The 12,318-nt window shown below is 53.1% G+C and overlaps 1 protein-coding gene across 2 annotated transcripts in view; it reads right to left on the bottom strand.

Annotated features, from left to right (window-relative positions):
* The window catches only part of LRIG1 (leucine rich repeats and immunoglobulin like domains 1), a 114,502-nt gene that overhangs the window by 22,044 nt on the left and 80,140 nt on the right, over nt 1-12,318 (bottom strand). For both annotated transcript variants that reach the window (XM_014859317.3, XM_044755211.2), the window contains 4 exons: nt 11,640-11,783; nt 8,986-9,129; nt 6,195-6,338; nt 3,767-3,847 (listed from right to left, as the gene is read on the bottom strand). In XM_014859317.3, the coding sequence (XP_014714803.3) occupies nt 3,767-3,847; nt 6,195-6,338; nt 8,986-9,129; nt 11,640-11,783 (513 nt within the window). The remainder of the gene's footprint in view (nt 1-3,766; nt 3,848-6,194; nt 6,339-8,985; nt 9,130-11,639; nt 11,784-12,318) is intronic.

Raw genomic sequence — 12,318 nt, 5'->3', positions numbered from 1 at the left:
TTTCAGCAGCCCCACAGAAACTCTGAGTTCAGCCTTCAGACAAAGCCAGCTCTGTCTCCTGCCTCCCGAGGGTGAAGGGGCACAGAGGCCAAAGACCCCTCTGCCTTTTCTTTCTCTTGGAGGCGGTCTGCATGGATAAGAAAACAATCTCATCCTGAACATTTCCACAACCTCTCTCAAACTGAAGCTTTTATTCTAAAACAAATAAACCAAACACATGGAAACCTGGTGGCCACGCTGACTTGGGCTCCCTCCCTACAGAATGAGCACGTGGGGCCCTGAGGCCCCCCTCAGATGCCCAGGCCGAGTCACTGTGGGCTCCAGGTCTGAGGAAACGTACTGAACTGTTTAGTGAAATCTCCCGTAAACGAGATCCAGGAAAAAGCTGTGCTTTATTTCGTCCATTAACCATTAGTCACACTGACCTCTTTTACAACGAGGGCAGGCTGTTGTTTCTGATGGTGACAAAAGCAATAAAACAAATTCTCAATTATGCAGGGGCTAATCATGCTGTTGGTGGATTAAAACAGGTCCTGGCATTCTCCCAGCGGACACCTGGGGCTGGGGCCGGGGCTCAAGCAGGGAGACTGTGACGGCTCCAATGAAAAGCTGCTGCGTGGAGAGAGGAGAGCTGGGACGACAGGCCAGGAGGATGTCGTTCTGGCCACACAACAGTGGGCAGCTCAGACTGGCTGCACCGGATCCAGGGCCGCCCTAGAAGGGACAGCAGGCCTCATCTCCCGAACACCACCTGCTTGGAGCTGACAGTGACCCCAGAAAGTCACCTCTCAGATCCTCTCAGCAGCCTGGGAAGCCCAGCCAAGAGCTCCCAGAGGCTCTTGCTAAAGCAGCCTTGCAATCACGGGGCTGAGGGGGGTCCTTGGACCGACTGAGAGTAGCCGTGCCACCTACACCCCTCTTCCCCCTCCCCACCCCTTGTCAATGACCCTGTGGGCCGCCCTCATTCTGTGAAGATCAGAGGGGGCAGTCTTCCCCTGGCTGCGGGGCAGCACCTCCCCGGGCCCACTCCATCTTGCAGGAATCGAGGCTCAGCCTCATAATCCAATTCTGCACATGTCCCCAACACTCCCCTGCACACATGCCACCCCTGTCTAATTCCGCACCCACCCCTACCAAGGAATGCGAGGAGCGAGCTGGGACCGTGGGGCCGGCACTTGCGTCCCCCACCGTACCCAAGCGGCCCACTGCTCCTCTCTGCCACTAATTTGTGCTCCAGAAATTCTCCCTTCCCTCCTCACGTGCGATGACACTCTGCAAGCCCATGGGTAGGTGAGTATAATCATCACAGGCAAACTAGCAAGAAAGGAACTCGCTAGAGTCTAGGAATGTTCTCGCCTTGCCAGGAAGCTCCTGTCTGAAGAATTATCCAAAATGGCTGCGTTCAGCAGCTGGAAAAATTAGGGGCAGGCAACATCCACCCAATCTTCACAGGAGGAAGCCTTTTACGGCTATGCTGCTCACTTGTTCCTTTCTCAGAAAACATTTTCATTTAGGCCCAGCCACTTGCATGGCGGGAAGGACCCCAGGTTCTTGAGGAACTGAGTGAAGCCCAGAGAGTGTCTCCCTTCCCATTCTCAGGTGGATCCCTAACACCATCCCTCAAGGGCTTCAAAGGCGAACCCGCGCCAGGCCAGGGGGACTCAGGGCACTGACTGCAGCCCCATAGGATGAATGAGCTGATGACATGACACGACAGCCCTTCTCTATGCTAACACACTCCTACCTGCCTCCCGTTCCCCAGCCCGGCTGGACACCGGTGATACAAATCACAGGCATCACACTGTTGTCTTTTTTTATCCCAGAAGAAGAGGATTCTTTGTTTTCTTTTGCAATATAACCACCATACCATCCCACCTCAATAACTGACTGCACATATTTAATGATGTTAAGAAATTATTGTTGTTCCAATTTCCCCCAACTGTGTGCATCTCTCTGTTTTAGAAACATGTACAGAGCTTCCAGCCCCACAATGCTGATCAGTGAGGCCAGGTGGGAGGAGGCCAGAGACTCTATATTTTAACAAGTTCTCTGGAGTCTCAGGCCCAGCTCAGTGTGGAGCCCACTGCTTTCAGGGAGACTGTCAAACAGCACAGTGCAAGCGAGGAACACGGGGCTCATGCTGACTCCTTGGGACTTCAGATAGAACCGCTGAACTTAGTCCAGCAGGTCGAAGTAGGAGAAAACGTCGGGGCACAGGCAGCAGACAATTCAGAAGGTGGCACCAGGCTACAGTCACAGGCTGGCTTCTGCGGAACCAGCAGTCCTGGCGCCCCCGAGGGCCAGCCGCACTTCACATGGTGAGGAAAAACCTCCTGGAAGCCACAAGACCTAATGGCTCCAGATTTCACTGGAGGGACATGCCCTGCAAAGGACCCAGTGGTGCGCCCACTGTCCCCACCCTGCCCTACCCATGAGTTACGGCTGGAGCCGGGGAAGGCATCGACTAGCAAGGCTTGTGCTGAAAGGCTGCTCAGGTACGCTCCGCCCCAGCAACCGCACGCCAAGCCGGGGCTCCTCCGGTCAGTGGGGGCCCATGCCTGCCCCCCGTGCTGTCCTGGCTCCTCCCGAGCTTGCTGGGAAAAGGCACCAGGAGGTGAGGGAGCAGGGAGCATTTTGTTAGGGAACAAAATGAAAGACTGACAGGCATTTTTGACATGCTATCGGGAGGCTCCAGAAGAGACACAATCCTCAGAGAGCCAAAATACCTTATTCTGACTCAGAACTCTCCGAGTATAAAAGGTGTGAAAACCCCACTTTTCAAAACAAATTAGAAACATGACCTGTACAGAAAGACTCTCCCCACCACAGGCTTTCCGGCTTTCTCTGAGCCTCGTCCTCTGCAGCTGCTTTCAAAATATTTACACACGCACTCTGCCCAGCTCACTGTCACCAGAACGGACTCGGGAAGTGGAGGGGTGACTGTCTTCTCCTCCTCCGAACCCTCCCTCTGAGTTGCTGGTAAGCAGTAACAATCGCTCCAGTCCCCACTCCCGTATGTTCCTTGGGTGGCAGCTGCAGAAAGTGCTGGAGAGATGCAGAGAGAAAGAGGGCAGGACAACACGTGGGAGACAGGCAAGTCCTGACCCTGCCACCTGCCAGCTGTGTGGTCTTGGGAAAAATCCCTGCTCCTCTGTTTCCTCAACTCCAAAAAGGCTGGATACCACAGCCTGCCCCCATGAGACCATTAGATATAACACACACGCGCACACCTGGCAGAATAACTGGCAAATTCTAGGAGCTTCAAAAACACAGAACAAAAACACCAGAAATCTGTTATAAAAAACAGCTACCACCTTACCCTTGGTAATGATTGTTTCTAAGATTATGATTGACAACAAAAACACTGACCGAAGATGCAAAACCATCAAGAGTTACTCAGCTTTAGACACTTCACACAATTTCTAGAAACTGAGTAAGAAGGCAAGACTCCCTTGTGCAAAGAACAACAAAAAAATGTGGCTGTTTTCACGTCAGTCACGAACTCAAGGGGAGAGAATATCCAACAGGCCTCCAGACAACAGGTCTTCAGCCCCAAAGAAACCAACGCCCAGGGCAGCAAGGAGACCACTGGCCAGAGAGAAGATGTGCTGCCTCCCGCTCCTTATCCAGACTTTTCTTCCCAAACAAAGGCAGAGAAATGCGAGCCAGCCCTCCCCAGGCTGGGCCCAGAAGAAAAGGGGCGGGGAGCCGCAGAACCATCTTCTGTGTTCGTGCTCCACAGAGCTTCCAACCCTGGGATACTCACAGCTTGCTGAGGCTGTCAAGCCCTGTGAAAGCACCACTGGTGTCCTCTATGGTGCCCGAAATGTCGTTATGGTCCAGATCCCTGGGGAGAAGACAGACAAAGCTCACCATCGGTCTCAGTTCTCAACTCATTCTTCAACATGAAGTGGGAGAGCAGACTGACACCCAATCTGCCACCTTGAAGCTCAAAAAACACCTGGGTGTATTCTAGCTGCCCAGCCGTAAGGTACAGTGAAGAGAAGCGTGACCACTGAGCCCCGGGAAGCCCAGCTGTGCACACCTTGCAGTGGGCCCTGCTTTCTCAGTCTTCTCGCAAAGCTGACACACGCCTCAAACAGGCAGTTTCCCTGGCCCCATCTGCTGCTCCCTAGTCTGCTAAGGCCGGGCCCCAGGGAGGGTGGGGGTGCAGACAGTCCTCAGAAAAGCCTGCTTTGTATTCTGCCCCCAAAGAGAGGACATCTGGCTGCTGGCACTGAGAGTCAGCCCAAAAGGTTCCTTAAGGTTCGTGTCTGCTCTCACACCCACCAGAGCCCCTTTCCTGGACTTCACTGAGAAACAAGAGGCATGTGGAGGAAAGGGATGGCAAACAAAGAGGCTTTGGCATAGGGGCCACTTTGATGCTGGCATGTGGGTTTGCAGCCCTGAGCCCCCATCTCCTCACACGGCCTGCACAGGCGCTGACTCTGAGCCAGGGACGACATCTGGGTGCTGAGTCAGACTTGTGGCCCACTTGCCAGTAGGGGAGGATAAAGCCAACTTTTGAGCCCAGTCTCCTCCAACAATGCAAATCACAAGGCCGGTGACTCAGCTTCCTCCCCCAGCTTCCAAGCACAGGTCATAGTGCCAGGCGAAACATCCCACCTGGTGACCTGGCCCCCATCTGCCACACGGTCAGCCCTCTCCAACTTTCCACAAGGTTCTTGGTTCCTACACCTCCCTCTCTCAGGTCCTTGCAGACGTGGGCCAGGAACAGAAAGGGATGCTGTGCTTGGCTCCCATGAGAGCCTTCGGAAGGAACTGACATTGCCAGCAGGGAGGGGAGCTCTGACTGCAAACTGAAATGCTTGCTCTGACCTTTATTTTACAGCAGGAAGCTCAAGGAGCCGAGATTCAGCTGCTGGAAGGGACCTCTCCTTTCACTGGGTTCCTCCTTGTTGTCTTCACACTGAAGGACCAGGGACCCGGGGCTGTGGCTTTGTGTGCCTGTCTCCCTGCTCCTGGCCCTGGCTGCCAAAGTTGTCCTCCTCTTTCTGGCACACTCAGTCTGAATGTTCCCAGCCTTGTTCTTCAGGCCCGCGCAGGCTCCAAGGCCGACCTCAGCTTGAATAGCCTGGCGTCTGGGCTCTTTCACACTCCCCAACAATGGCACAGCATCAAAGCCCCCTCTGCCCTCTCCTCCAGGTGCAAGTACAGAGGCTTCATCCTTTCCACCTTGGGACAGCTCGTCTCTCTGCAGCGGGGAATGCCTGGGAAGGAGGCCTCGAACTCACTACCACTGCCTGGTGGAAACAATATGCCCCTCTTTGGGGGCTTTATGCTCATAGTTGACTGGACGTTTTCAGACGCCAACAACTGAAAAATTTTCCTTTTTTTTGGTGAGGAAAATTGTCCCTGAGTTAACATCTGTGCCAATCTTCCTCTGTTGTGTATGTGGGTTACTACCACAGCATGGCTGGATGAGAGTGTGTAGGTCTGTGCCCAGGATCTGAAGCTGTGAACCCTGGAGCCACTGAAGCAGAGCACGTGAACTTAATTAACCACTATGCCACCAGGCTGGCCCCAACAACTGAAAAATGTGAAGTCCCAGAAAAGGATCCTGCAGCAACTTCTGGCAACCCCACCTAACTAGGAACTTACAGGGAAATGACATTATCACCTCCATTTTGTTAAATGACTCCCAGTGAGGCTCCAGGAAGGACACAGGACTCCCTAATTACCTTTCTCTTGGACATGGGCTGTGCTGAAGAAGTTCAAATGCTGGCCCTGAGAGATAAGCCTCAGTATTCCCTTGGCTCAGATAAAAAATACTTAGGATCTAACAACAGAAGTCCTAGCGGGCAGGCTCAGGGTCGGAAAGACCGACCCCACGGCTGCCACCCTGGAGGCCGCTCCAGCACTCGGCCTGGGGACACTTCCCAAGGAGTCCGCTAAGTGCACTGCGGGAAGTACCACTCCCATAACAAGAAGTTTCTCTGAGCCATCATCACTCTAGAGGCGCCCTCCTGAGGGGAGTGAGCGAGATTTTTCTGCCCGATCACTTCTTTTCCAGTTGATCATATGGAAGTTTGAGACTGCTAACAGGTCAGCTTTGGATCCCATTCTGACTCAAAGCCAAGGCTAAGGGAACTCAACAAAGCCGGTGGATGGCTCTGCTCTGCTCTCCCCGCGGGGGCCCCTTCACTCCGTCAGCCTCACAGTGAAAGACGTACAAGACGTGCAGGTTTTTGAGTCCCTTGAAGGCGCCTTCTGCGATGTGGCTGATGGAATTGTGGCTGAGGCGCAGGATGCTCAAGCTACTCAGGTCGGCCAGGCTCTCCTCATCCAGGCGGGTGAGATTGTTGAAGGACAGAATCCTGAGAAAGGGCAGAGGAAAGCAAAGGTCACCATCAGGTCACATGGGGTTGCCTAACTCTCTACTGAACGTTGAGCCACGGTCAGCAGGGTCTCAGTGGGACAGGACACTCACAGGCCCACAAGAATCCCGAGGCCAGAAGTGGTCACACAGCCAAACCCATCAGAGCCTGACAGCCATATAGTTTGACTCCTATGGAATGTTCCTGGAGGTCCCAGGGACTAAGCAAGGTGATACAGCACAAAAACCCTCAGGCTCCAGCCCCTTTCTGCTGGTGTCCATGGCTGGCCCTGCTTCAGGCTATAAAAGACCTCTCAGACAGTGGCCTGAGACTGGACAGGACCCCAGGAGGTTCTGACAGGGAGCAAGGGAGCCCAGATAGACTCCCGACATTGGCCAGCAGAGGGCACCACGAGCCACTGCCTGGAACAAGCCTTCCTCACAGGAGGTTACACCTGACCTGAACTGTGCCCAAGGGCCTGGAGTCTCCCGTCAGAGCTTCCCTGACCCCACCCAAGCCAGCCTGTTCACATGATGCCCTCCCGTAAGCAGGACAGGAAACATGCCCCCAGATCATACACCTTCCCTGATGATCAGAACCAAACCTTCTTCCTCCCAGCACACCTCCTGAACCTCTGACACGGCACGGCCCTGGGTTGGTTACTTGACAGATTAGTCATCTATCATTGAAAAATGGGAAGTTTGGGTTGAGGCAGGAAGAAGGAAAATAAATTGGGAGAAGATTAATGAGTTTTTAAAGGCAGCAGGGAATAACATTCTTTCCCTCCTGGAGAAATAAGTCATGGTGTCAGTCACAGAGGCCTGGCAGGAGACCAAAATTACACCCTCACCTGCAATTAAAGAACTTAGCTTAAAGGAGGGGCAGGGCACACACGCTGGGAAGCAGTCCCAAATCTGGCTCCGAGGTTACCTGGATGTCGGGCAAACTGCTATGCTGGTCAAGGCATGCTTCTGTGACCTTCTCTGCCCCTTCTAAAGGGCACAGAAGACAGTGTCACGCTGCCCACCTGCCAGAGAGGGGCCTCGGGAGCGTGCCTTTCACTGCTGCCTCCACATCAGGGGCTCGAAGCCCCTCCGGTGACTCAGAGCACTGCTCCTCCCCTTAGCGATCGCACTGGCTCAGGCCTGCGGGACCGAGAAGACCTCTCGTACTTCCCCCACTGCTCCCAGCCCTGCACGACAGAAAACCATGGGTCCTGGGAGTTCCCGAGGCAGGTCAGAGCCTGAGCAAAGAGTGTGTCAGAAGCCATCCAACACCAGGAGAGAATACCGTGCAAGGACACTGCCCTGAAGGGTGATGAAGCTAAATCCAAAGGGTTCACACCAACACACACACACTCACAAAACCCAAGGAAAGGGAGTCCAAGGAAAGGGGCAGGACCACTGCTGTTTGCATTAGATAAGGATGGACTCGCTGAAATACAGACTGCAGTCTGTGTGGGGTGGTGGGCAAGGGAGAGAGGCGAGGAGAGGGAGAACACGGAAGAACAGATAAAACCACCAGCCGCAAGACTCAACACTGAGTTTAAACATCCCCGAGTGAGCCTGGTGAGGTCAAGAGGGAGCCAGGGTGCACAGAGGCTGGGCACTCTTAACGATCGTCCACATCAGTGCGTCAGTCTTGTCCTATAGTCAAGCCTCGGGAAAAAGAAAACGCACCCAAATTCCTCTCAAAAAAATTAAACATACGTAATGGACTAACCTAGAACTGACAAACCTTCAGCACATTAAACGGAAACGGCAAACATGGTGGGGATCTACTTTTTTCCTTCAAAACAACCAACCTTCTGGACATGGGATAGAGACAAGGGCACATGGACATGTCTGCTGAGTCCCTGGCAAGGCTGCTTTCATTATCAGTGACCCACCCCGATGTGGCAGGACAGCCCAGGCCCGGCCGTTCAGCACCCAGGAGAGAGCCTGTCACTACTGGTGTCAGGAACCACGGGCACCAGCTCAGAAGACCCCCGTCCCAGCTATCCGGGAATCTCCGTAAGGGAAGTGTAAACACACATCCACATCAGCACAGGAGCCTCGTCGCCAGGCCCCGGGAATGCAGGGTGGGGAAAAGGAGGAGCCAAGTGCCCGGCAGAACTACGAGGACATGTAAATTCTCCCACTGTCATGTGTCATCTCTCGGGTTCGCTGTCCTTTCTGTGTTTGAGCCCAAATAACCCCTTTCACTAAAGAAGCGCATGCTACTTGGGGTAGCCATTAACGTACAGTCGCTCTCTGAACAGCTGCAGGGAGAACACTTCTGTAGGCTACCCCTCTACAAGAGAGCACTCTACCTTGGGAACTTTCTCTAAGGCCAAGAAGCCCCTGGGGGTAAGGGCTCCCTGCAGGGACCTAGAGCTACCCTTGCACCGCCACTAATCTGAAAGCAGGGGACGGGGACACAGAGAGGAGACCAGGAAGGAGCAAAGCTCAGATCACTGAGGTGTGCTGGGCCCCAGGGCCCTGCTCTGGGCCTGCCTGGCTGGGTTCTGCTTCCCTCCACACCAGGCCACTGCGTGCCTCTGAGCACCCTCCCCCGGAGGCCTCCTCAGGTCCACTGTGCTGGGGAATGCGCCAGCCTAGGGCTTCCTGGGCTCTGGAGTATTCACGGACAGGTAGAGGACACTTACAACTCGTGCAGCTTCTGGCAGAAGCTCCAGCCGTCGCGGTTAATGCGAGAGATGGAGTTGTTGCTGAGGTGGAGCTGGTGCAGGGCCGTGAGCCCATAGAGCGAGCCGCTGTTCACTTCCACCAGGCTGTTGTACTCCAGGTGCCTGCAACGACAGCCCCAGGCAGGGTGAGGACAGACTCTCCCCGAGGTGCCCATTCACTCCCTGACGGACAGGAGATGAGCAACTACTCTGCGTCAGACACTGGTCAGCACCGAGGACCTAACAACAGTGTGCGAGACAACTGTGGGGTGTGCCTGTGCACATGTGTGTGTGCGTGTGTGCCTGTGCAGAAGACAGGCAAACCCACATGGATGCTCAGTCTACCCAGGCAGACTAAGAGAGAGTTCAGAGGGCAAGGGGATGCTTCCTGGAAGCAACCTTTTTAGCTGAGAACGAGTGAACCAGGCACACGAATGGGAAGAGGAGTTCCAAGCAGAGAGCAAGGCCCATTAAAGACAAAGAAAGAAGAGAGAATAGGAGGTAGCTCTCATTATTATCCCCATCTTACGGATGAGGAAACTGAGGCTGAGAGATGGTAGGGAACTTGTCTAAGATTCCACAGCTTAGCAAGTAGTGAGGGCCCAGAATTCAACCCCAAGTCTGGCTAGCCAAGTGTGGGCTCTGGACCATAGTGCCGAGAGTCACGGCTTTAGACCTGGGGTCAGACGACTTTGATTTAAATACCAGTTTTGCCACTTTGCTGGTTGAATGAGCCTGGACATCTATAGAATGGAGATATCCAAGAAGTATCCAGTGTATAGGGCTGCTGTGAGAAGAAAATAAGAAAACACATGCCAGAATTTCAGCACAGTGCTGAGGACTTAGCTCCCACCATGTTTCTAAGTGAGGATGTTATGACCCTGCTTCTCGACCCTGCACGCCCTAGCCAAGGACGACTCCACCCCAAAGAACTGGCCTCTTGAACAAGTGTTGCTCCACATTCAGTATCACAAGGGCTTGGGGCAACCAGATTTTGCTTATCTCCATCGTTCTGCCTCTGCTCAAAAGGTGAGAACATAATTTATAAATAACCTCTAAGGCAATTCATCACCCGCAATTTGTATGAATTTGTCCAACATAAAGCCAAATGGTATGTGCTAACTCCATTTTCTTCTGAGAATTCTCCTTTAATCTCAGTTCACCTGGATTTCACAGTCCAAAATGAGTTTTAACGATGTCATGTAAAAGTGTCTTGAACACATAAGAACAGAGGTACAGCTGATCAAAGGCGGATGAGGAGGGGCCAGCCTGGTGGCGCAGCAGTTAAGTGTGCAGGTTCCACTTTGGTGGCCCAGGGTTCACTGGTTCGGATCCTGGGTACGGACATGGCACGACTTGGCAAGCCATGCTGTGGTAGGTGTCCCACATATAAAGTAGAAGAAGATGGCTACGGATGTTAGTTCAGGGCCAGTCCTCCTCAGCAAAAAAGAGGATTGGCAGCAGATGTTAGGTCAGCGCTAATCTTCCTCAAAAAAAAAAAAAAAGGTAGACAAGGAGAGTGAGCAGCAGGGGCGGGGTCATCGAGAGACAATTTGATAATGAGGATGCACAGAGAATGGATGGAACGCGACCTAGGGTTTTTGGTTTTTGTTTCAGTTACAAAATAGCCCATAAAAGATACAAACATCATGATATAACTTATAGTGACTAGGGGGCGGGGGTGGGCGTCTTGAGCAAGTTAAATCCTTGACCATAAAGTGAGAAATCTCAAGCTGACAAATCAAGATAGTGGTGTAAGTGCATTAACTTGGAAGTAACCACGAGCAAAACCCAAAAACAGAAAAAAAAAAAAAAGAGAAATGATGAGAAGTGACTGCCTCTTGGGAGTCAAACTGGGGGGAAGGGGGGTCAGCAGCAACGACTGCTTCCTGTACTATCTGACTTTACTCAACTATGAGGATACGTTACTTTTGATTAAAAATAAACAAATTTAACTGTTTCACAATTGAAGGTTGGTAACTGCCTTTTCTGTAAGCTTTTTGGTGGCTGTTTTACGTTACTCTGGCAGGAGAGCAAGTTCTGCGATGGTGCACATCTGGCTGGAGACACTGCTCCCTTGATAAAAGTGGAACATCTGCACTGAGTGGCTTGATTAGCTCACAAAACGTAAATAAATGTCTCAGGATGAACTATGCATTTTTGGCCCACCTGCACATCAAGGCAGACGGTCAAACCCAAATCGGGGAGAGAGGGAACTTCCTGTAGCGAGTGGGAGAGAGGAGAGGATGTGGGAAGGGAGCCTGCTCTGAGGTCCCACTGTTCACTAAGGAAGCGGGGGTGGGGGGGGATGGGAGGGGAGAGAAGCCCTAGAAAAACGGCTCCCTCTTCCATCTTCACCAACCAACTCACTTGACCAAATCCATGAAAAACTAACCCCAAGAGATGTTCTGAACCTGGGAGGAAAACACCCTTAGATTTCGCCAAGTCCCAAAGACACTGAGTTGGGCCCAGCTGACGTCTCAAAGGGCAGGGGGATGCTCCGGCTGAAGTCCTAACAATCCTTCGAGGCAGGGGGCTGAATGAACACATGCATGTGTGATGCAAACAGACCACAGGCGAGACCTCAACGCCCGAGCAAAGCCACAGCCACGCGAACCCAGCCCCACACTCACAGCACATGCATCTTGGACAGCCCCCAGAAAGCCCCGTCCGTCAGCTTGCTGATGTTGTTTCGCTGAAGCTTCAGCACCTCCAAACTGTCGAGCCCCTGGAACGTCAGGCCCTCGATCAGCCGAATCCGATTCCGATTGAGGTCCCTAAAGAGATGAAGCCAGCGGGTTCAGAGTGTCCCCTACACACACACCCCTACAACCATTCCCACACAGTCCCAGCTGGGTTTCCAAGCCAGCAGGGAAAATCCCGGTGAAGAGGTTCAGAGAGGCCTGGACATACAGTCGGAGCCCACTGTGCATCTCATGGCCACCCCTGCCCGCCATGCAGGCCCTGACACTCATAGGCCACCGCTGATGAACGAGAGAGGAGGGCACAGAGCTCCCCAGAAGCCAGTCCTACCATGCCCCTGAATGAGCGAGTGCTCCCATTTCCTTCCTGAATAGCCATGACTGTGCAGTGAGGGGGTGGGTATGACTCAGGATGTGAACGTCTTAGGTGAGCTGTCTCTCAGCTCAGCAACAGGAATCCACACCAGATGTCTCAACCCAGGACAAATCTAACCACTGGATATCAGATGGCAATGACACTTTCCACTGGAGGCGTTAATAGGATCTCTATTTCCGGAGAGAAGTTACTGCCTATAGGGGGAGGAGGGATCCAGACACACCATGAAGCACA

This window comes from Equus asinus, chromosome 21, assembly GCF_041296235.1.
Source record: "Equus asinus isolate D_3611 breed Donkey chromosome 21, EquAss-T2T_v2, whole genome shotgun sequence".
NCBI lineage: Eukaryota > Metazoa > Chordata > Mammalia > Perissodactyla > Equidae > Equus > Equus asinus.
This window is presented reverse-complemented; position numbering and strand designations above follow the sequence as displayed.